This window comes from Anopheles merus, chromosome 3L (genome assembly GCF_017562075.2).
Source record: "Anopheles merus strain MAF chromosome 3L, AmerM5.1, whole genome shotgun sequence".
Lineage (NCBI taxonomy): Eukaryota > Metazoa > Arthropoda > Insecta > Diptera > Culicidae > Anopheles > Anopheles merus.
In genome coordinates this window covers 12,418,619-12,444,645 of record NC_054085.1, presented here as the reverse complement: position 1 = coordinate 12,444,645, position 26,027 = coordinate 12,418,619, and the positions used below count along the sequence as shown (strand labels likewise).

At 42.8% G+C, this 26,027-nt stretch overlaps 1 protein-coding gene and 1 long non-coding RNA gene across 3 annotated transcripts in view; one reads left to right on the top strand and one right to left on the bottom strand.

Annotated features, from left to right (window-relative positions):
• On the top strand, positions 1-26,027 carry LOC121598250 (autophagy protein 5). Of its 2 annotated transcripts, XM_041924816.1 has the most exons (8): positions 1-341; positions 416-515; positions 586-691; positions 768-892; positions 975-1,072; positions 3,514-3,619; positions 24,964-25,090; positions 25,330-26,027. In XM_041924816.1, the coding sequence occupies exons 1-7, from the start codon at positions 192-194 to the stop codon at positions 25,074-25,076; spliced, it is 798 nt and encodes a 265-aa protein (XP_041780750.1). In that variant the 5' UTR covers positions 1-191; the 3' UTR covers positions 25,077-25,090; positions 25,330-26,027. The 2 variants fall into 2 exon arrangements, with proteins under 2 accessions (XP_041780750.1, XP_041780749.1); XM_041924815.1 differs by having other exon boundaries at positions 24,964-26,027.
• The window catches only part of LOC121598254, a 132,294-nt gene continuing 108,503 nt past the window's right edge, over positions 2,237-26,027 (bottom strand). The window contains exon 5 of the long non-coding RNA XR_006005542.1: positions 2,237-2,289. This is a non-coding gene — a long non-coding RNA (uncharacterized LOC121598254). The remainder of the gene's footprint in view (positions 2,290-26,027) is intronic.

Sequence of the window (26,027 nt, the reverse complement as noted above, 5' to 3'; positions counted from 1 at the left end):
TCAAAACAACAATCGATTCAGAACAAAAGTAAAGAAATCGGCAAAAGGGAGCAAGTGTAGAAACTGTGTTTTGGCTGATACTGTGTGTGCCGTATTGTTTTTCGCCGTCCTTTAACAATCCAAAGATTTGATGCTGTAAGCGTCCTACCGTGCGGACCGCCCGGCACACCACTCATACACACACATACACCATGGCAAACGATCGTGAAATATTGCGTGAAATTTGGGAGGGCAAAATTCCAGTACATTTTAAGCTATCGGCCGACGAAACCGATGTTGAGCCGGAAGAGTATTTTCTTCTCATACCGCGGTTGAGCTACTTTCCTCTCGTTACTGATAAAGTAAGTACGGTTCACGGATGGATGGATGCTGGGTTGCGTGCCAGTTAAAAGTTTATTCTTTCTTTCCCGATTAGGTAAGAAAACATTTCCTACGATTCGTGTCGAACGAGCTGCAGGACGGGGAAATGTGGATGGACAGCAATGGAACACCATTAAAGTGGCACTTCCCTATAGGTGGGTGTGTGTGTGTGTTGCCGCCGGTGCATCGAAGATCATGAAGCATAATCGTGTCCTTTTGTTTTAGGTGTTTTGTACGATCTACTTGTCGGTACTGATGGGACACTGCCCTGGCACGTCACAGTACACTTTTCCAAGTTTCCTGATGATATTCTCATCCGGTGTCCCAACAAGTATGTCTTCCAGAGTATTTGCTGCGCAAAAAGCGTTTACTAAACCCCCTTACAAAATTTTTCCCCTTTATTGCAGAGAAATTGTTGAAGCACACTTCATGTCTAGTCTCAAAGAAGCCGATGTGTTGAAACATCGCGGTCAAGTGGTTTCCGCCATGCAGAAGAAAGACCACAATCAGCTCTGGTTAGGATTAGTTAATGGTAAGGCGAAACGATAACGAGAGAGAGAGTGCACGTGATCGTGTAGATTGGTGGGTAATGGTGGTCCATAAACACGTTTCAGATAAGTTCGACCAGTTCTGGGCGGTAAACAGGCGATTGATGGAACCCATCCCCGACCAGGATGGTTTCAAACACATTCCAGTAAGGTGCTATGCCGAGGTAAGATGCATTGTCTATTGACACGTTGTCGTACGATAATACGATAATACGATATTATCTAATGCTTGATGTTAGGAAAACTGCTAAAAGCATAGCAGGGTCCGTGTATAGAAATAAACCGAATTTTTAATCAATGGACAAGAACAAAGCGGGTGAGCTAGTGGTAGAGGTTAGAACTTAAGCAGGACATCAAGCATAGCATATAGTCTTGAACACTTCAAACCAAAGCATGATTTGAAATAATCAACTTACATGACATTTGATGTCTCATATCCAGTGGCGGATTAACACAAGTTGAGACCATAAGCGATCACACGAATGTAGGCCTTTCAGAAGTGTCGAGAGGAGTTATATAAGTAATTCTAAATCAGGGAAAGTTTAAGAAGCAAATTTACGATTGAGCGGAGGGTGGGTTCCTTTTTTCGTGGCCCTCGCGACCGCATAATTAGCTTACTGCTTAATGCGCCCCTGCTTATAGCATAGGATGAAAATTAACGTTAATATAGTGCTTAGTTAAAGATGAGGCGGCCCATTGGTCAAGGTCGGACAGACCTAATTCCTAATAATGTTATCCTCCTCCATTGCAAGGCTTATCCGGCTGCCTGATAAGGCCGGCCTGATCGTGCAAGTCGTTTGGCTATAAGATAACGTTTGTTCGATCAGAACTTGTATGACGTACAATGTACAGGGTGACAATCATTATTTTATTTATTTATTTTTTTTTTTTTTGATAATGAGCATATTAAAATCCTAAATACATGGTTCTCGACTAGTCTAAAATATATAGCAGAACAAGCATTGAAGCGCCAGGAGTGAGATTTCCATTCAATATTAGCATTATGTTAAACGACATTTTCTCGACAGCATTATGTCAAACGACATTAATGATTGTAAGTGACCAACGACCCATTAGTATGTTCTTGACAAGCTTCGGAACGGATGTTTCGAACAGTCATTGCATTTGATGGAATTAGACTCATTTTTTTCCATGGAAGAACATTGTCAATTGACTTGATGAATGTATGTACCCGATGGGTGCTTTAAAGCGTTATCCGATGCCACCACTTGTTCGCAAAATTTACTTCTTCAAATCTACCATTAGAGTAAGGTACTTCGATGCTTTTCAACCCTGTTTTGGGTTAAGATGTGGAATTTATCATCATCATGATTCATATTTAAACTGGATCGAAAAACCCGTTGGCCGGTCCTGCAATACACTACAATACAGAGTAAATCAGTAAAAAGCCAAGGATAGTTGGGCCAATATGAGGTTGTTCCCAACTAAGAAGAAAAAAATCGTTAGTTCAGCATGCATCTCATTACAACAGGGGTTTTTGCTGGTCCTCATAGTTGTGGGACGCTTTCTTGACTCCTTCTTCGGAAAATTAACTTTATGTGATGGGAATTGGATTCTATAGCATTCGTTTTAGACAAATCCAATAGCAAATCCAATGAGCTTGCTTAAAAAGGGTGCCATAGAGTCCAATTCTCCTCATATAATGTTCCCTTAAGATCCCTTTAGAAATAATTAAGGAAGTGTCTCACAACTATGAGTACTCCTGTAAAACCCTGTAATTATCAACTCCTCAATTCATATGCTTCCTGTATTTCTAGTTAGATTTGTGTATAATCCCCTTTTAAACGAAATTGATATTTTCCAATAAGCATTCTTGTTGTGGTCATACTGGTTAGAATTGGTTTATTATCCAAAGGTTTGAGCTAAACAAAAGATCATTTTCAATTTACATTAATTTTAACTATTAATTTAATTAAATTTTAATACATCATTGTACAGTCGTCAACTCGTACGACTTATCAACATGCCCGTCATGGGTTCAAGCCCCAACTAGACCGTGCCGCCATACGTAGGACTGATTATCCTGTTATGGGGGGGGGGGGGGTAATCAAGTCACCGAAAGCCAACCCCAAAAGAGGTACAGGCAGGCCTTGACCGACAACGGTTGTTGAGCCAAAAGAAGAAAAAGAAGAAGAAAGCTTAAGTAATAATTTATTAATCGATACATATGAATTGCTACAGACGCTACAAAGGCAAGAACGTTATGTAAAACATTGTTTTTTTTTTAATCAATTATTGACCCACAACATTTTTAAAGTACCATAGCTACTATAACTTCTTCCATTTGCGTTACGTCTGTGCTGATATCTATCAATGTTTCAGTACATCATGAAACATAAATTCAACTAAAAAAAGTTTAGCAAAAAGTTTAATTATTATCCCAAATTAGCCTTGCGTAAAGTCAACCAACTTTATGCGGAAAGTTGTTAAATTCTTCAAAAGATCGTCAGTTGTGCTGCAACAATTATCGTTTCGAGCATAGCCTAACCAACTCAGCAATTATCAGCACTATCACGAATTCAGCCAACCGCGCAGAGTTGCCTTAATTAACGTCTCTGTTTTTTTATCATTTCCCCCGCTTCAGGACGGTACGTACCAGCAGAAACTAGTCGCACCCAGCACCGCATCCGGCCAGAAGCGTCTGTTGCAGGATTTGTTGGACGATTTCTCAACACCTGTTAGGAAAGCAGGTAAGTGAGCGCCAAAAACTATTGCCGTTTGTGTTGTATCGCTTCGTTTTAGCCTGTCCCAGTGTTCCAGCAGTGTGTCCCAATTGCACGGTCTCTTTAACGCACACGCACACACGCACGGGTAAAGGAACTACATACACACACCGTTGCTACAAAACAATGTTCACCTTTAGCATTATCCTCTGGGTGCCCGTTGTATTGTTGGTGCTCCGATGTGTCCTGAGCCTTTTTTTTTCTCGGTGGCTCCTCTCCCGACGAAGGGATGACATTGTGGAAATTATTGGCGTTTCGCCTTCTTTCCCTGTCTAGCAAAGGTGCGCTATTGTGTGTGTGGGTCAGTTAGGATCGAGGCATATGAATGGGCCAGGACCAGAACCTGCCCCGAAGTACACAATGCACTGCTGTGCAGTAGTGCGTACGTGATTGTGCGTACGGTTAAGGATAAACTGTCTGAAACCGTGGCGGTACACAGGTACCCCGGGAAAGTCCCGGCTTTCGGAGGTATAGCTTTACGGCTAATTTGTTTCCCCCCTGAGGCCGTGTTGCCCTGTTGCATTGTATCATCCTTGAGGCTTTCCAGCTTGGCTGAAATGATGCGAGACAGCACGGAGACACGGCGATGATGCTATCAGTGTTTTTGTTTGCTTCCTCTCCGTTACCGACCATCTGGACCATTCCGTCGGTCCTCTCTCTCTCTCTCTGTGTAATGCGAAGCAATCGGTGAATTGCTAATTTTCTCACACTTGTCAGCCGGGACCGGGACTTGCCGCCGCCGAGGAGGTCTGGTACCCTACCCAGATGGGAAGGGACGGAAGCATACGATCGATTCGGTTCGATCGGTTTTTTGAAATTAATATTTTGTTTACGAATTTCCATCACCCAACCGGAATACGAAATGAGCTTCCATAATGCTTCGCATCTCCATTTGCTCCTCCAAAAACGGGGTCCGAAGCCTGTCTCAAAACCGAGTGTCCCACCGCTCATTAATATTGCTAACGAGCAACGATTATTTCTATGCTATGTATTTAAAACTCTCTCGCCTGCCTGTCTCTCTGCATTTCGATTTCGATCGATGGAGTGGTGTTTTTTTTCTTCTTCACTGATGCCGTCTTTGGTGCGTCCCGGAGGGAACGAATGGGACCTCCTTCGGGATTTATGCGCACTCTCTAGGCACTACTGCTCCACCAGGCATCGGCTTGTTGTGTGTATCTGATGCCATGCCAGGTGTGTGTGTATGCATCCCCCACCCCTCACGCACGCCTTGGCGGACGAATCAAAGCCAAGCGATCTGATTTGCTGAATCGTCGTCGGTCCGTGTCTGTTTATATGCAAATTGTTTACACCGTGTGCCGAAATTTCGCTATTGGTTCGCTGGCGAGTCGTCCGCTTACTCCGCTTAGGTACCCTCTACGGGGGTTTTCCACGTTCCCTCACACTCCTGGCCCGGTGAACGTAAGTTATGGACACGAAATGGATGTATTTTATAGCCAATTAGGATGGTGCGATCGCATCCGTTTCGGCTGTGTTCGACGAAGGACAGTAGGGGGGTTTGGCTTCTAAAACAAATCCACCGGTGTGCGGGTTTGCTTGTTGTTGTCGGGGATAATTAATTATTGCTTGTCGCTCCGTTGTTAGAGAGCAAACTGGGGCTCTGATGGCACACCAGACATACAGGGTTGTGTAAATGTGTCACAGCGAACTTAAATCGTTGATTTTACAGGAGTTTTTGTCACCTGGTCTGATATGGGTGTCCTTTCGGTGAATGAATAACTAATTAGAAGAGCAAGGTGGCACAGTTTCTCGAGCCCTTTTTGGGACTTTTTGCAATCCGTTTAAAACGATTATACTTCAAATAATCACAATCATAAGGATATAAGAAAATAAACAATTGCTAAACAATTTCATTATTTTCTCAACAAATTGGCACACTTTCTCGACTCTTTGACATAATTTCACAACATAAATATAGTAGGGGAAGGTAGGTAAAGATGGACACTACAGGTAAAATGAACACTTCTCATAAATTAATGATTCAAGTTATCGAATAATTCTACAATGCAGCATCCAAAGTGAAAGTAAAACAACACATTCGAGAACATTTTCGGCATAATATATGCAAAAATGGTTGAATTCACGAACAAAACAAATTTTCAATCATGCGGTATTTGTTGATACATTTTACTTCGTATATCAATGATGAATAGATTTCATCAAATTCCTTGAATAAGGGTGCGGTGTCCGAAGAACGGAAGATATAAATCATCCAGCAACTAATGAAAGCAGTCATGCTTTATGCTATTACTCGCTCGACGCTGATGAGGCACTTCACGAACTTTGCTCAACAAAAAGAAGAGGCTTTGATATGACATCGTTCAGAAATAGATTAGAGTTTCTATAGGATTACAAAGATCTAAAAGATGCATTTTTACATGGTGGAAAAATTGGCTTGACCTGTTAACAAGTCCCTCAAACATGCTGGGGCCACGGACTTTCAGCGGAGTAATTTCGTGAAGCGAAGTTTTAGACAGTTGCTCTTGTAAGCTGGAGCAACCTCAGCTGTTAGTGCGCGATATTTCAATAATGTTTTAGATTCTGCATTCTACGATGTATTACAAGCGGCGTTTACAATTCCTAAATTCACGGATGAATGAACCGTCGTTGCAATTGGCCAGAAATGAGTTTATGTACGTACCAGGATGTGGAAAGTAATAGGATATATTAAAATACTATAAAACTCTTCAATTTCTAACGTTTTCTACAGGTGTCCATCTTACCCTTCATGGTGTCCATCTTTCCCATATCAGGTGTCTGTCTTACACTTGACAGATTCAACACATGTTCTGATAAAACATGTGTGTAAGATAACGTATGCACATTTTTTTATTATATATCCCTACATTTTTAATATTTCCTTTAACGTGTCCGTCTTTACCTACCTTCTCCTACATAGTTTCCACATTACATGATCGCATGTCGAGAAAGTGTGCTAACGCTCAAATTAAATTACTTCCATAACCCCTGCTTGGTTAAGATCTCATCTAATCAATTACAGAATAATTCAACGGAACGGCCCATTAGATCGATAATACGAAGTGCTGCTGGTTGCGATGCATTTCTCAATCGGGTTTGAGTTTGTGGTCCCTTTGCCGTTGACGAAAAGCGTACCGACACCGAAATTTGCCGGCAATTAGAAACGCGCGCCCGCTGCTGGATGACTGATCGGCGGACACACCACCCCACCCTCTACCCCCAAATTATCTATTGTGCTGCTTCAGCACCCTTGATTGGTGCTGATCGATCACCTGCGTTAAGTAGCCCGATCGCACATCAGCTCTCGGTAAACACACGACGATAAGCAATCGGAAATCATTGATCATTGACCGAAGCGCTATTTCGGCCTCATTACCATTCGCGCGCTGTCGACAAACACACACACAAGAAAAGTACGGTCAATTGATTGGGGAGTATGCTATTTGATTAGTTTGCTTGTCTCGTTCCAACACCCAAAACCCCACGCACGCGGTCAGCCCTAAAGTTCAATGCGAACAGAATAATGCGTTTAGCAGTACGCTCACGTACGATCAATTAGCGAAAATTTGTCCACGGAGAAGATCATTCTCCTTTCCCCTTTTCCCCCCTATAGACACTATGCTCTCCACCTGCTTCGGGACGGGCATCGGACGTCACCTGTCATGTGTCAGGTGTGCCGTGGACGCTTTGCGGGAGGAGGGGAGATGCAACAGTCGCGTGTGCCACATCGTTCACGCGCCTGATGGCCGTGCTCGTCCTCAGAGTCCGGATCGGATGGGGAAGGGTTCATCGATTCGTTAGTGTTTCGGTGTTTGCACAACCGCAATATAGCAATGGGGGGGGGGGATCGGTTTGGGTGTTGCAAAATCAAACCCAACCCCAAACAGGACGGCCCACCTCCCGAATGCAAAGTGGTGGGGAAGCTTTTTCACAACTGCCCCGATGCACGATGTACCCCGGGGGAGGGTTATTAAAGGATGTTTGTTTGTTGATTTGTGGTCGTCCGCATATCGCTGTCCGCCATTAGCCACGCCACAAGCATACACACATACACACGATAAGGAATTGTCTGATGAAACTATGCCCGAATGCACAATACACAGCACCTGGCTGCCGACGGATGGTGCAAGTGTCGTCTATCAATTAGTCGTTTGTCATTTTGGGGTGTCTATCTCTGACCCGGACGATTTGTCGATGGATATAGCTCCTTTACGAGAAGCAGCTCGCTACCACCGCGCTCCTGTTTAATATCTGATTTATGAGCAATAGGCAGACGGCCGAGCAATGGTCTGTCGTCGCGCAAGTGACAATTGATATCGTCGCCGTTTGGCTCGACCCTTGGCGAATGTTCTTTCGAGTTCACTTCGCGTCTCTGGCATTCCAACCGATGACGGCTCTGAACTCTCTGCACTCGGGGCCAAATCGTGACGTCGTTGGACGGCGATACTTGCGCGATGAAGATGAATTGTTGGATCGTTCGAATTGTTCTGTGTGAGAATTCAATTAATATAAACACACTTTTCGGGCAGCATTTTTGGGCGTGCGGCAAACAAACAAATAAATTTCACACCTACTACTTCACAAACTTCCTCTCTCGTCCCCTCTTGCACCGCCACTTCCTGGTTTGTGATTCAAGTTAAAAATTCACAACATTCCCAGGATGCCAACCCCCAACGGGGTGGTTCGCCCGTTCTGATCAGGCATTCCTGTGCTGCTGTGTGATCTACTTCGAAAATAGCAAAGCATTCCCAGCTTCCTCTACGCGGAACTACCCGATCCGGTGGATTCTTTTGGGTAATTTTAGCCCCGAAAAATACAGGCACGCAGCAGCATATTTTGCTCGATTATTAGTGGTTTCGATAATTTTGGTTGTTGGTTGTTGGTTGGCTGAGGGAGATCTTTCCCTGGCGAACAATAAGAATTTGCATTTTGATCTAATTACTTACAGTTCGGAATGAACCATAATGATGATTTAGTGATGCCAAAAGTGGTTTGATGTTGGGGCGAGCACAAAGCACAAATAAAGATCATTATGGGACAATGAGGAAATATTTGTACAAACAAATTCATGGGCAAAAAAAACCTTCTTCGTCGTGTTTTTTTCTTATTATTTAAGAATGATAAACAGTAGCGGAATTTGGGACAAGTGTGCCATCTTAAACATTTCATGTTATAACTCACTTAAACCTAAATATGGAAGTTGCTGGTCTGTTTTCGCTGGGTCGAAATCCGCTCACAATAGCGCAATACAGCTGCATTCCACAACAATGTTTACATTTTTTTACAGTTCCGTACCTATGCAATATAGTAGCACACTTGCCCCAAATAGAGGTGGCACTTTTACATCAAAAGTTTTTATTTTTTAATTAGATTTTTAATTGACAAACAGGAGAACAGGGCAAATGGTTTATTTCAAGCAATCCCACGAATATTTTTAGTTTTTCCTAGCTTGCCACCGGGTCTAAATATTTTCTCAGTTCCTATGTGTTTTGAGAGTTTATTCGGTATGGTTCAAAAATGAGTATTTACTGCTCAATTTTGATATTCAGCATAAAACAGTTGAAAACAATAAGAAAAATCGATTAATTTATAAGAAATTTGGCAAATTTACCTAGTCGTTGGAATGAAATATCTGTATACTCAATTAGTCATTTAACTAAAGTTTTACTAAAAAAAAAACGCTTGTTGGCACTTTTCTCCCTATGGCACGCTTACCCCAAATTCCGCTAACCATCAGTACACTGGGAAAGAGATTTTCGATGGGACATTACAATTTTAAGCAAAAATATGTTAAATGAATGTAGGCAGCCTCGGTACAATTTTGTGGGTTTTGCATTTAAACAATGATTGTATATAATTCGTGCCAGACAATTTGCGTATTTTTGTCGTTTTAATGATCTAAAAATGTCTACAAAAAAGACATGTTTTTCATAATAAAATTGTTGTGATTTACTATTAATTATTACAATTATTATTAATTCTCATAACTCGGAATCGGCGTAAGTCGCAAATCGCATTACTCGGTAACAGACGGAACAATATTTGCCAAAACATATGGTTTGATCTGTCCTATGATAACAAGAAGTAAACGATTTGTGTAAATAAGTTTCAGAGTTTGTGAGATGGTTGACATTTTCTAGAACGGATTTTTACTTCGAATGATTGAAATAACTAGAAAGACCTAAATCTTACTGTACCAGAATCAAATATCTAAGCTATAGATATAGCATAAATGGAGTAATGTGTTCCTAACACATGTGTGTAATGATCATCTGCCCATTTCATCATCATTAGCAATCGATCTTTAAGTATTAGATAGGAAAGAGAGCAGGGTTTACTTAACAAAGTAAGCTCTGAGATAGATCGATTCAAAAAATAGATCATAACTTTCAAAATGTTAATGTGATCCTTGGAGCTGCCTTGGAGCATGGAGTGTTCGAGTAGCGATTAGTTTTAGATATTCAAAATAACACAAAATCATAATTCGTTGTGTTTTAACGGCTGAGATTAAATGAAATCTACTTGTATTATAGACTTGTGGAATTTTTTTCTCTTATAATTAAAAAAAATCCTGCCTCCCATGTCAGTAGTGGCCAGCTGTGGCTTTATGTGACCTGTAGGTTCGATGGGTTTATTTTCCGAAGGCCCATTTGAAGTGTGGTCCCACGGTCGCCATCTGCAGCCGGTCGTTCCCCGCCACTTGTGTGTCGGTGTTTGCCCGTTGACACCTTGACGATTGTTATTTTTCCACACTCAATCATCGAACCTAAACCCGGTGCAATATGCAAAGCACACCAGCCAACCTGCCAGCATGCCTACCTGCCGTTTTGCCAGATGGAATGTTTCCGTCCTCGGCTGCACCTCATCGCAGCAGCATCAAGGTGTGTTAGCCAGTTAAATATTGTTTTAGGACAGGACAGGTAGATCCTCCGATTCTCGAAGGATATGGGAAGATCCTTGTCCCGACCTAAAAGGACTCTCTGTGGCAACACAAACACCAGCAGCAGCAAAGGAAGATTCGAATGCGGTAAAACAAAAGGGAACGGAAAGGTCGGCCTTTCTGTGTGTGTCTTATGGATGTAATGAAAAGACGGTCGGATCTTTTCCCTTTATGCTCGCTAGCCGCCCTTCACATGCCACAAGTGTATGCGATGTCCTGACGAGAAAGCACCTTGAGCGAGAGAAAAGAAAAACGCCAAGGATCATCGTCGATCGTGCCCGGCTCTACGGCGAGAGAAAGGTACCTGGTTGGTTGCGCCTCCAGCCGAAAACGGACTGCTGTTTATTCAGCAAGGTGTGAATATTTTATTACCATCGTAAATGTATAAATAAGGAGACGTGCAGGGCGAGTAGAGAAGAACCAACAGGCGCATACGCGGATCGTTTTATGTTTCGTTCTGTGTGCTAGTCCTTTTTCCCGAGCGCCTATTTGCGGAGGCATCAACAGTGTCTGAAGAGCGCAGCAACACCATGCTGCATGGTCCTTGTGCCGGCCCTGTTTGCAATGGTCAAAATGCACCTCACACGATGGTTGATGGGAGAAAGCAAAAAAAAAAATAGGTAATTTGAGCCGTTGGCAGTGATTTTATTGCTTGCACTACACAGCAGCAAGGTGTGCAAGGTACGAGGAAGCCTTGGACGCATCAGAGGAACTCTGGTTGATCGACACTTGGAAGCAAGGCATGCCATCGGCTTCAAGTTGAAGTCGGCAGCCCATCCCTGAGGCTTTCCCAACCTGCGTTCTGGAACCCACCAGGAGGAAACCAAAGGAGGGGAATGTGTACGTGCCGTTCAGACAAAACCTGTGCATAGTGCGGAGAGTCACATAAAAAATGCAAATGCGCTTCTCTCAAGTCCAAAGTGTGTAAGTTGGGTAGGATGGTGCGGCGCTGTCTTTCTTCTAAACAACTCTAAACAGCCCAAGGAATCTTCCGTTACCTGCCATTCATGGTGTGGTGATGGTGGTCCACCTTGTGCTCTATCTCTCCCACGGTTTCGATGTGCACACAATACACCTTCCATCCCAAGTGAAAAGCGGATTGGCGTTGCGAGAGAAGAAAGAAATTTGCATAAATTATTATCATTATTTCCAACTGCGCACAGAGCGGTGGGCCATATGTGTGTCTGCATCCCGAACTATTTCCCTTTTTGGCCTTATGTTAGAAGAAGTGGAAGCAGCAATGCATCTTCAAAATGCAACACCCGTGGGAGGGTCGTAGCATTGTGCGTAGATTTTGTATGTGTGCGTTTTTAATGCTATTTGTAAAAATATGGTTGTCGACGGGTAAGAGCGCATCTTAAACGTTTTGCTCATCTGTTCTGTTGGCTGAGGAAAAGGATTTAACCCAGGTAACATGAAGCAATCAGTGTAACAATGTCGAAGAGTTATGGAAATAGATCCTTTCGGTGGGTGTGTTGGATTGGTAATTAATTCGGTTTTGGCTTCAGCAAGCAACGGGTTTAGGCTTTGAAGAGCTTTAGAGAGTTTTAATAACCTGTGTTGTATTACCCGAGAACTTGTTGCATTTGTTTTCCTTTCCCGTTTTGCATTAGGTTAATTGTTTTATTTGTAGGGTTCTGCTGCCGTTGTGAAGATTCAAGACAATCTTTGGGAGCAGGAGAAATGGGGGAAGCTAAGTGAAAATAATCGTTAATTATTCTTATACAGAGATGCAAGATGGCCCCTAAGAGAATTTATTTAACGCATTGTAAAATAAAATAATAGCCGTTAGGATACTACTTCAGTATTTTGCAGTTTGAAAATACAACGCAAGCAAATTCTAGGAGACTTTTAACTCTAAGGGACACATTAAAAGAAACTGATTCAGAACCCATGTTGATCCTGGAATTTTACAGCACTCATACTGATGTTATAACTGATTCCAATCCCATACAGGTGTTAGAATTAGTCATGAACATATACTTGCCCTGGTACTGATCCTAACTGTCGTTTAACTGATACTGACATCATACCGGTCGTGGAATTGATCCCGATCCCACACCGGGTATGGAATTGATCTTGACCCTATACCGGTCCTGAAACTGCTCCAAAATCCGTAGCGGCCCTGGAGTTGATGACGAACCAGGAACTTATACTGATCCTATACCGTTACTTTTTTCATCGATACTATCGTCTCAACTCTGACGACTTAACGACATACCCGTCCTGAATTCAAGCTTCGTATGAACGATCGCCCTAAGTAAGGATTGACTATCCGGCTGCGTGGTACTTAGTAAGTCTCGAAAGCCTGTATTTGCCGGCATGACTCGTAACCCCTAAAAGAAGGTTATTTGAGGCTGTAACTTGGTTGTGGAAACTAGACCTACAATGGCGTCCACCTAAAGTAGATATCTATATTCTGACTTTGAGGCTTTCTAGACAGTCCCTTGGAGCTCATTTTGAAAACTTTGCTCACACGTCGAAGATGACGTTCTTTAGCTATGTTTCAGTCAAAAAATCCGACCCATTTATGAAAAATCTCAAAAAACCACGAAAAAGTGTTAATCTATTGAATTCTGACTGTAATTTGTATTGTTCTACTAATTACGTTTTTCTTAGTTTTTTCAAAGTTCATAATTGATGTGGTTGCCAATGTATGGATGTATACTGAAATTGAACTTAACACTCATACACTTCTTCAGGATTAGTGATGGGAAAATTAAGTTTTCGTCGGAATCGATTCCTGCTAGCTCCAAAGTTTTCTGTAATCGATTCCGAATAGTAGGTCCGGAATCAGTGTCCGAAATCAATTCTGGAATCAGCTCCTGAATCGGAATCGGCTCCGGAATCAGAATTAGCTTCGAAATCGGAGTCAGTTTTGGCATCTCCATAAAAATAGGCGTTTGGGTCCAATAATGCTACGTATTGATAGCCGCCAATGAAGAAACAAAATTTACTTGTAAACGATCCATTCTCATGGAATCCCGGTCTGATTTCGCTTCTGAATCTTCTTATTTCAATTCAAGAATTGATTCTCATTTCGGAACTAATTCCAATTCTGGAGTCAATTCTGATTCCATTACCGGAGCAAATTGCGATTCCCTGGTCGATTTCGATTCCGGAGCCGAAATCGATTCCAGCATCGGACCACCATTCTTGCCCCTACATACCTTAAGTCCTAAAGAGCACTATTTTACACACTATGCGAAAAAGATCGAAGATTTATTTTACAATTGAAATTACAGAGTCAGACACACGAAACAACACTATTTAAATTTAAATTCAATATTTTCTCAAAACAAGTTCCTAACATTTAAGAAAAATTAAAAAAAATCTTTTTAATCAATATTATTACTAGAATTTTCAGTTTCATATCAAGTTTTCAATTTCGCTTCACAAATAGTAAAAACAACCTCCCATATTTCTAAGCCAGTCATCACGTGACTCAACTGGGAACCCTTCGGGAGCTATACCATTTGTTTTACTTCTCCCGTTATCTACTAATGCTGCAGTTTTCACGCTCCTTCACCGATAACGTCACATCGCGCAACATTATCAATCATAGCGAAATGTAGATTATCTCATTTGCTTTAATTGGAAATCGGCTCGCATCGATACCGATGCGCAGCTTCTTGTTGACTTGGCGCGTGTTGTTGTTCTACACGCAGTATGCACTTGATTGCATTGGGTGGCATTATTTTGTATTTTTAATACTCTTTTGCTTGTGGATTTTGGCGTTTAATTTCTCACAGCAAACACACTCGACCGATCGTGTGTATCGTTGGTCAATCGCGAGACCGTTACATCACACATTCTGCGCAAACATTGACATTGGAATGCAACAACTCTTGCAGGAGCCACACAGCGGGACCTTCGCAGCAGTTGTGTGCACCACCTTCTATCTTGTTTTTTCAAGAAGCCTTCCCCCCCAAACACGAACGTCACCGATCGATGCTGATAAGTACGAGTTGCGAGTGTGAAAATTGATACGAACGGCCACAAAGCGTTGTCAGCTTATCGCGTGTGGGCCCATTGGTTTGCACTTTGGAATGCATTGTCGATTTTGGTGCGCCCTTTTTTTGTTAACAGCAAACTTATCGGACAGGGGAATGGGGTTGTGCTATCGGGTTGTGCTACAGCGAAAACATCCCCTGGCGCCATTACGCGCTTTCTTATCTCGTCGATTGCGCGCTGTGGACCGATTCCATCATCGTGCGGCATTGGAGTCCTTTTGATACTTCGCCCAAAATTTGCTAAAATGGGTCTTCGCTTTGATACAGCGGCCTTGTGTGTCCGGTTGTAACCGGGATGGGCTACCCGAATTATCAGAGACAGACACAGGACACAGTGGTACGCGTGTAACCCGGTCGGTTTATTTTGCACTCTGTGGCAATTTTTCGATGAGTTTGTTCCCCTTTTACCGAGAATACGTATTACCTATTGAGTTAAAAAAAACACACACACACAACAAAACAGTATCAAAAAGCAAAAAAAGACCCCCGCCACACACATATACCGCCATGGCCCGGTGGCCAACATTTCGATGGGCTGACATCACGAGCACGAAATAAAACAATGACCTAATCGGTCATCGGCGGCGCGCAACCAGAAACACCCCGCGCGCCAAGCGCGGTCTGCCAAAACGGAAGAGATTAGCCATCGTGTCGCCCCCATCGGAGCCGCCGTGTGTCAAGAACGGGGGTGACAAAACGGCAAAACAACAAGCAACACTGGTGGTGTTAGTGGTGGTGGGTTCATCTTCAACGGGGTTCGCGTGCGAACCAGCACGTTGCGGTCGCTCGGGCATTCTCTCGAGCCCTTTTTGCGCGCGTGTGGCGCAATGGAAGTGGCGGAAAGGAAGGCGGCGATACGCAGAGAGCGAAAATAAACCCCCGTGCGCTGCGCTTGATCATGTGGCGCTCGATCGTCAATCATCGCCGAGCACTTAGTGATCGAAATGTAACTGACTGTGCCTGCTAAAAATTGAACCGATTGTGGTGCGTTGTGCGTTGCCTTTTCGGCCTGCTCTGGCGCATACCTTTGGCGCTTTCGTGATGGCGGCGAGCACATGCAATTTTTGTGTGCATCCATCCCCCCCCAGGCAAGTAAGGATCAACGCGCGTGTGAGGACAAATGAAAGAGAAAGCCCTTTTTTGCTACTGTCGTTTGCCCTGCCCGTTGGTTGGTGTTTTATTTTCGTTTTGCACCCAAACTTGCTTTCACTTTGTTCTTTGCCGCACGCCTGAGAACGCGTGCAAGTAAAAAGAAAAAAATAATGCCAAAACGCCTATCAAGAGCAACAAACCAAATCACCCAGAAGAAGGGGAAAAAACATCCATTAAAGAGGTCACTCAACAAACAATTCGGTCTCCTCAATTTACATTGGTACTATTATTTTATGGTGTGCAACATGGTCGTGTTGTGTTTTGTAGATAGATAGGAGATCATGAAATTTTACGATAATTAGTTGTGTTGCGTGTCTATGACGAATCCTTTTATTTTTGTGCATTTTAAAATAGATAAAAGAGATTCCTTCCCAAGAGGGGTAAACAATTGAATAAATAAAGCTAAGGCTGTGCTCTAGCAGCATGAGCATGGAGCAGCAATAAAAGAATTGATCAATAAGTACGATTGAGTGTATGCCGTCGATCATATTACATATATATATGGAATAGATTAAACGAAAAATAAAAAAGTATGCCTATCATACTTGTTTGCTTATTCGGATTATTCGCATTAATTAAATTGTTATTTGCACATAATTATTATTGTTATTTGCAAACATAAACTTGAAAGATTTGTGATGAATTTTGAACAGTTTACTTACAACCCGTAAAACTATAAAATCGATTCAAAATAGGATAGAATTATGAAATCAAAAAAAGGAAACATTAAAAAAGAATCCTCGGGAAACCCTTTATTAAATGAATAAATATTCAAACCTTAAAAATTTATTTCTTTGCATAATACCAAACAAGTTTTGAAACATTAGCTAGAGCACTCCCTAAGACTTATTACTCACGCACAGTTCGGTAATTATTTAATACTCAGTTATAAGGCTTCACATCAGTTAATAAAAAAATGTAAATAAATCGCAATAAAAATCCTTCGTATGACGTATCTTTTTTTTCTATCAGCTGCGATAAATCATAAAAATGTACGTGCAAAGGATTTTTTTCTATAGAAAGGTGTGACGTTCAACATTTAACTGTCCATCACTGTTTCGCTTACCCCCCCACCACACCACATCACATACGTCATCCGCAGGGCGTGTACTTTTGAGGTAATTTTATTTGTGGTGTTTTTATCACCCCCTGAATGCGCCATTCCACCACCCCTTTCATCATACCCACCGCACACCTGATTGAAAGACGCCGCGCGGTGGAATCCTTCTTTCTTGGCAACTACCGCGGCAATAGCAATTTTGGGGCCGTCAGGGGGGTTTTTCCTTTTCTTATTCTTTCTCTTTTTCGTTACTGTCACGCGCATCGCCTCATGCGAAAAGCATCTGCCACGGGTTGTCTTTTTTTTTTAAGTTGTTGTTTTTGTTGCGCGACGGTTGTTTGGCTGAATTAGAAAAGCGAATAGTTTTGCAAGGAAGCGCCGAACAGTGAAGGAGGCAGCCTCGAGTGGGTGGTGGTATGGTGGAAGGTGGAGGAGGAAGGAGAGAGGACGGCGCTAAATGGGACACTAAGTGCAGATCCGGCCGATTGTAGCCCGGGTAAAAGGATTGTAGCAAAACACATGTGCCGCTTGGCAACGATCATCGCCAGCCGTCGTCAGCAAACGATGAGTAAAAAAGCGACATAAGGCGTTACTGATAGTTATCTGGTATAGAAGTGTTGTTACAAGTATAGATTATTCGTTACAAATCTTTTAAGTAACATATTTTAGTAAAATTATCGATGCTATAAAGTTGCTATAAAATTCTGCTATAAAAATTAATTTAGCTGATCTCATAAATAGTCCAATTAAAAAGCAGTAGACATCATTCTTGATATAATTAAAGTTGCTATAAAATTGCTATAAAACTGCTATAAAACATTTTTATAGCATCTTGTAATAAGTACCTAAATGCCCGTAGTATTCCAAGAAATATTCTATCAGTGCGCCAACTTGCAACCCATTAGCCAAAGGCTTCGATGTTTGTTGGTGATATGGCGCATTGCCTCACGGTTGCATCATGCAACTGAAACTGCACAAGCGACACTATCTACCGACCGAGCGAGCAAGCGGGGTTTGAAGTGAACAGTAAGTCACCACCCCACCTGTGGGGTGAGGGGGGGGGGGGCAGAGGGTGCCCTAAGTGAGCGTTGAGAATGTTCGCTTTATTTTGGCAACGGTAATTGCAGCATCGGCAGCAATGTGGCGTGGTTGTTGGTTCTTTTTTATTCGTATCTCTCTGCCGCCTCTTCTACACTCGGTGACTCAATCGATCTGAAAATATCCTTCGGATGCTGCACCAAAACCGAATTCGGTGGCGACGGCGGCGGCGGTGACAGTGAGCGCGGAGGACACACCCACCCAACACTGACTCGAGTCACCCAGTGAGACGGCTGAGGGCGTACAGCACAAAAAAAGGGCAAGCCGAGGCGGTGTTTGGCACATTACAGACAAATTGAGGCCTGCAAAAATTCCTCTACCACTACTGAGGGTGGAGTCACCAGAGGGCGGAAGAGAGGAAAAGTGTTCGTGGGAGGGAACGGGTGAGGTCGATTTCGAAAATAGATCATCCGAACTGACAACAACCCACACCGCGACAACGGTCAACGATTTGACGTACATCAAACGAACGTGTACCGAGGCGGTGGTGGATTCTACCCTAACACCCCCTAGCCCCATTCATCCACCCATCAATGGCCAGCACAAATTTTTAGAGAGAGAAGAAAAAAGAAACCTATTCCGTTACACAGAAAATCGATCATTAGCAATGGGTTTTGCCTGGGCTGTTACGAAACTCAGTATCAGCCATCACCGGATCGGACCGTCTTCGGACGAGCCTTCCTTGCGGGAACATAACTGCAAAGGATTGGTTTTGAAAATAGATTGTACGCCCTACGATTGTCCTTTTTATCAGCCTTGTTTTTCCTAATCGCGTTGTTGTCCCTTTTCCAATATTCCCATGGCGCGGGTGGCGCATACCAACAGGTTTTGAAGTTGTCCACTTCCCCCAAGTGTCCAACCGGTGGATCGTGGTAGACAATGTGTCTTGATGACACTGCCGTGTCACTGTCGCTTGGCAAAAATCTCTGTGTGCGCGCATTGGGAGGAACATTGTGTACTTATTTTTAAACGACACCAAACGTACTCGGTTCACCGGTTCATTATCGGTCGACAAGTGCCTTACCTGCGGTGTGCGCTGTTGGGAAAAAGGTTGGAGTTGTTTGACGTGATATTTTTCCGCGTCCTCATAGCCAACACACATCGTGCTCTGTCCGGTGTTCACACCCGGTCGTCGGGTGTCATTGGTCTTGAAATGACGTGTGTTAAGAATGGGAAACTGCTCCGCATAATAAAGAAGACGCCGTCCAAAAGGGAAAGGGGGTTCCGGTTTGGGTGAGGTCAAGTTGAATGTCGAGGAAAACCTCAGTTATGAATGGTGCAGAAGAATGGTTTCAGTTACTGGTTCAATATGACACAATAACCGTAAAGAATGGGATAATTATAAACTGCTTGAATCTTCTATTTTTAACAATAGTTAGCATTACTATTTAGCAAAAGCTATTTATAAGAATTTTAGGAACCAATATTAATAAGATGAATAGAAATAATGATCAACATACTGTACTGTACAAAAGAAAAAACTGAATGGATTGATTGCTACGAATCATGATTTAACTCTCGATGGTGACTAGTAAGTGACTCACAATGAATCAAATCATTTGTGGGTAAAAAAACCCAACTGACAGTTTATAGCACGAATAATCGGGAATTCGAGCAAATTCCCTTAAACTGAAGCCTTAAACTTCCCTTAAACTGCACCAGTTTAAGGGAATTTAGAAAAAGTCCTTTAAAATCAAATGTGATGCGGCTTTTTCGTTACTTTCTTCTAGATTCGCTCGGAAACGATGTTTTCTATCGTTATAGTTGGTCATGTTCCCAATTTATGCTTAAATAATATCCATTTTTTATAGAATAGCATCAGACAAAATTAGCTTTTGTTTTTCATCAAAAAACCATAGCTATGAATGAAAAATGAGCTCGACGGCATCGTCCATCGATAGAGGAACGTCTAATTTACGATCACACCAAATCTTGGCGTTTTCAACACACTTGATCACACAAAACCCTACAAATTCAGGCGTATCGAGTACTAATCGAGCAGATATGGTAAAACAATTTCGAGCAAATGTCACTTGGGAACTCTTTCGAGCGTTACGATGATCACGATCACGATGAAAACTTTAACCTCGATATAGAATACTATTAAATCATTCTTGTTTCATATAGCTCTTTTGAGTGTTGAATGTGTTAACTCTGTACGAAGCAACTCACTTAATGTACGAAGCAACTCACTAAAACCATTAACGTTTTGTGTGATTCTTAGAAGCTGAGAAATTCTTACTCATCCCCTCTGAATTTACTTCCAATACGGAGTAGCTATTCTAAACAGTAGATGAAATAAACTAACTAATGGTAAACGAAGACATGCGTATAGGCATGTTTAAAGATCTATCTTTGATTTTTATCGGATTGCATCTAGTGAATTTTGAACCCCTTCACGGAGTGTCATATCGAAACTCTATCGAAATTCGCTTGAAATGATCACATTGAGTTTTGGCGTCAAATCTTATCGCTGCAATGGCAGTGGACGCGGTTACGTTTGTTCATATTCCACAGGTACTATTTCACTGTTTGGCCGGTTGCATCAACCTCCCAATCTAACGCAAAGAAAAAAGGTCAATCTAACGCAGCGATGCAGTCATCGCTGATTGTTGTCTAATAATGCCAAAATGTTGTAGATGCCGGAACAGGCTTATACGACGTTCAAAAACTGCCTCACGGAATCCGTTTTGGACGCTACGGCACTTCTTTAATTGCGTACGCTACAGAATAAAATTGCTTTACTTTTTTGGCCATCACGGTTAGAGTTCGACTTATAAAGGTATCAAATTTTGTCTACAGGCTCATGGAATACTATAATTGAACGTGCATTTAATGTTTCGTTAGTGCAGGTATTCTTGAAAATCGACAATTTTTGTGCATTTTTTTAATGCCAACGTTAGTTGACTCTTCCAAGCATCATCTGATTTATTTGCGATCGTGGCTAAGGCGCGTTAAAACAAGCTTAACCGCTTTTTAGCGGAAATATAACTTAGAATTAAAGCTTCCTCGAGCTGCACCAGCTTTTAAAAAAGATACGATATAATTAAAAAAAAATTAGATAACGCGAGAATCAAATCAAAAGACTTAACAAATAGCTCTGTTTGGGTTCTTTAAACCTACTTTTATGTCTTAGATCTTTATTATCTTTGTAAGCGACAAATTTAATCATGATCGACAAATTCTAATCTCTACTAAAAGAAAAGGCTGATGTTCCTTCAATGCCTCTATAATTCAGAAGTCTTCCGTTTGACGAGAAAATATCTTCTTGCCACATTGAAGAAAAATAATATTAAAATTGGTTCTGAACAATTTCTTAAACTCTCATATTTGTGCATTTCGGTTACAATGTGATAAAAATAAATAAAAATAAAATTATACACATTTTTTTCAACTTCAATTAACTCAAAAAGTAATATACAGATATAGATCTATTTAGATCAGTTCAAGCAGATGAACCGGTAGCATCTGCCCTAAAATAACACACCTTTACCAATCATGCCTTAAAATGGAGTAACATTCCACACACACACACTAAATGAGGCAAAGAATTTCGAACCTCCCCAAAAGATCACGGTAAATCGAAAAAAAACCGCTCTCCATCACACATTCGTCGATGATTGGGATGAATGGAATTTTTCAATTTCGGCTCAACGCGCACCCGATCCTCAGCTCTCGCCGCATCCTGTGTATGCATAAGCCTCCTAATGAATTATAAGGTGGGGAGGAAGAGGAAAAAAGTGTACCATGAGGATGAGGATGAAGGATGCGATAAAAGAGCTAAAAATAATATGCGCCAATCGAGAGGAAAAAATGCCTGAACTTTTGCCGCCCAATAACATAAAGAAGTGTGAGCCCGCAGATTGACAGGATCTTCCAAACGCCAAAACGCGGGGATGCAGGGGAGAGTCAAGGCTCAAGAATGATCGGCGGATTTCAGATTTCAGCCCCCGTGTGTGTTTGGCCCAAAATGAGCGAGAGCAACGGTTTTTGGGCGCGGTTTTCCTGGAAGCTTCGTGAAAGTACGTTGGAAACGGGAGATTATGCTGAATGATATTCATTGTTTGTGGTGTCGGTCCCTATCGGGCAGCAAATCACAAGTAGAAGCGCGTCAAAGAATGTCGGCAGAAGGTTTAGGTGCGAAATGAGCCACGAGCGGTGGAGACAGGAAAAAGGTGGAACGCAAAAAAAGAGCTCACACAGAGGGCCACTTAGTGAGGTAATCTTGTGGTTCTTATTTTTTGTCTGTCTAATTTTAATTCTTTTTCTGTTAAATTGCTTTTGGGTTGGATTAAAACCACAAGCCCAGGCGCGCTCGTACAGGCACGACTGGATGGTGGCGTCATCCAACCAACCCAATGCTCAAGTTTGCCCAAAATTAACACAACCCGTAACCCGACGAAGCCGCAAAAATAAAACGGTCCTACGTTAAACCAGCCAACCCAAGAAAAAAAAAGAAACCGATCCTGGGCTCCTCGACGTCTCGTTGCTTCGGCCGGGTCGCCACTATCTCGCTGCGCCATCATCGCCCAGGGGTCTGTTCTGTGGAATTTGTCTTTTCCCCTTTCCTTCTCGACTTTCGGCCCGATCTAACCGAAACTCGCTCTCGAGATATGGTGAACTCATTTCAAAGCAATTTTCGATCATTCCTTTCCGGCGTCTGTATTTTTTTATATTTTATTTTATTTTATTTTGGAACCCAAGAAGCGCACCCTCAAGACCTCAAACGAATGGAAAGAGAGAAAGAGAGAGAGAGAGAGAGAGAGAGAGAGAGAGAGAGAGAGAGAGAAAGACAGGGTCGGTTTATTAATTTTCTAATCGCTCTTTGACGAGCTTGCTTTGCGCAGCCAGCCTGCCTGGCAAGGCTCGTTTTCTCTACAGATCGTTGGAGACCGGTTTTATGGGCCACCTTTTGGGTCCCCAAACGGCGGCTCTCGATGGTGGAGATAGGTTCCACACATACGATGGTGATGATGAGGATGACTAAAGTGCTGGTTGGAGTTGGAGAGCGAGCAACAGCAGGAATACATCAGATCGACAGTTCTACGCCCCAGCACAGATTGTTTGGATGGGTGGTGGATTTTTTGTAGAGCACGGAGGACAACAAACAAAGCAGAATTGATACGCACTCTGCTTGACGCCCGCGGGTCTGTCCCGGTGGACGGATCGAGCTTACAAAAACAGCAACAGGAATGTTGTTAAATCATTTTCCTAAAGAAAGGAGGGGGAGAGTAGAGAGAGATAACAAAAAAACGATCCAATACGCCAGCTTCCTTCAAGAAAGAGCGACGTGCGACGTCGAAGGATTGAAGATCACATTTCTGTTGCCTGATACACTCTTTCGCTCTGAGCCCCATATACGTGTGTTTGTGTGGGGAGAAACTATTTAAATAACCAAGAAACGAATTAAGAATTTCTTGAGAAACGAGTCGTTACGTTCGGAAGGGCTTTTGGGTATCGGTTTGTTTTCCAACGCAAGCCTAATCTCCTATCAATGGGTGGCGTTCTGTCGATAAGTGGTTGCTGATTAACGTGGCAATAAGGGGGGTGCGATGATGATGACAGATATAAAGGGGAATGTTTTGAGATAGATTTCAATTATAAGTGTATAAAGTTTTGGATTCTTTGATAATATTGGGTGAATATATAACTAGAAAAGATTGTTTGTAATAAAGATCATGGATCTTGGATCTTGGATCTTGAAGACCTAGAATCTTGGATCTGTGGACCTATCTTACACATATTTTGAATCTATGCATTCTAAACCCCAACCATAATGCCACGATACTTCAAGAATCAAAATACAGTGAAGTCTTTCTATTATGTAATTTCTACGATATGTCCAATGCTGTTTGTCTAGTATGAGTACATTGAAGATCCTGCCATTTAACAAAAATGTTTGGTTTTTAAAAGATTTGGTTAGTTTGTTCAAGATCCAAGAACGTCTGTCTAATCAGCTGACTCCTTCGAGGATCTCCACTGAGAGATTTCTCTGTGATTAGAAATGTTCCTGGTACTTGATGTTTTAATGGTCACATTGATTCTTCGTCTTCTGGCTGATGTCATAGCTTCGAAGACTGTTTTGTGAATATGTTACTGAGAAGATGATAATATCTCAAATTAAATTAACCAATTATTCACTAACGATTCCAAACAAGAGATGAATCTTTATAGAATAGACGGATCATAATATTGTTTAAGATTGTTTCGTATGAAAACAATGATTTAGATCAATAAATCATTTTGTTTGGTCCATTCTTAAAGGTATGACATCGTGCAGTTCATATTTACAGCATTCTATTTGCCTTTTTCTATGCAACTTGAGTTCTAACCTGATCGGTAATCAATGCCATACTCGAATAGTACTCAGATTACTCAGTGAAGATTAGACCCCAGAATGGAACACCTTGTGAAGATACATTGGAATAGCTTGTCGGGAAGGTAGTAGATTTGTTGAGACCTTCATAAAATACTTCATATTTTTCATTGAGAACTAGATGTCTAGAGAGCACATAGATCAAGAAATCTAATACTTTGATCATCTACTGTATCACCCATTTTATCTTTCTTTGGCTAAAGATCACGTTAAGACTCTTTTCATTTTTGGTTTTACTTTGTCGCATAGTAGTGTTCTTCCTATATCATCCCCATATCCCTAAACGAACGATCTCCCTTCTTCCCCAGCATGTGCTCGACAAACATGTTTACTCATCCTAAAGGGATCGAAGAATTCTTAACATTGTCCCAAAACCGGTTCCAAGTGGCCATATTCGGCAAACGCGATACTTAGATACGTTTGATTTTATTTTTCATTCGCCCCATCGCCGCCGTCCATCCGCGTGCGGGACCTCTGTAGCCGGCAAAGGGAAGCGCTCCTAATTGGAAAAGATGTGTATCGTGGCTCAGGCGTATCCCGGGCGGCAAGTGGTCGAAAGCGGACGGCGGGAACCCGATGGGGCTTGATTTTGCCTTTTCAGATCACACATTGCGCACCATTGCCCCCATCAGCTAATCAGCCATTCTCTCTTTCTCTCCTTTTCCCACTCCACAGTCGAGGCAAGAACCCATGGCGTTACCGTGCCGGAATCCACTCCGCTCCAGTGGCTGTCCGAGCACCTCAGCTATCCGGACAACTTTCTGCATCTCTGTCTATCGTACGCATAAGCCCCATCGCTCAGGTGTGTAAAACGGGGAGGGTGAAGGTGGTGGTGGTGGGTGGGAGTCCGTACCAAAACCAAAAACCCCCGGAGAAACCGCCGTCACCGTCGTCATCATCGCCATCATCGCCCGTTCTACCTTATCTACACCTTCTCGCGCGTCACCGCCGCACATTCGTCTTACGCTTCACGGACTTCTCTTTATTTTCCTCTCGATTTGGATTTTTGTGCTGGCGCCCTCCATCACTACTCGCCCCCAGCCGCATTAAAAAAAAACCCCAGAGGAGGACGGCGATCGAGAAATGATCACGTTCATCAGCAGCCCGCGCTCGGACGCGGAATCGGACCAAGAAGAGAGATGGCGTCATATTCATTCCCACGCAGCAGCAGAGAGAAACACAACCGCGGTGGCCGCCCAGACACTATGGAACCTGGTGGTACTTCACTGATCGTATCGTCGTCCACCCAAATAGTGGATGGCAGCGGGAGGGAGCTGAACATCGTTCGCAGTAAACCTGCGACACACACACACACACACACACACACACACAGCCAGTCCGTCAGCCCCGGGGAGATGGGGGAGATGGGTTAAGATAAGGTCTCGCGCGCGCACCAGCGAGTCTGCCGCGGCCGTATCTTAAACCGTGCCCGGTGCCGTGATCTCGCAGTCGCTCGGTCGCCATTTGGAGCCGTCACCGCCACAGTCGCCGCAGTCACCGTCGCCGTCTTTTGCTTGCTTGACATTTATGTCTAATTATACGATTATCGTTTCTCTTTTTCGCGCCAGCCAGCCACAGACGTGTTGTGTTTTGCCGCCGTACTACCACCGGGCACCGGGGGCGCGCGCGCGTTCGCGCTCGTTCGCGGTGTGCATATGACGGGCGGTACAAGTGAAGCACCATTAATGTTGTCATAATAAGAAGGTAAAATATATGCACACTGCGGCTAGTTACCTTTA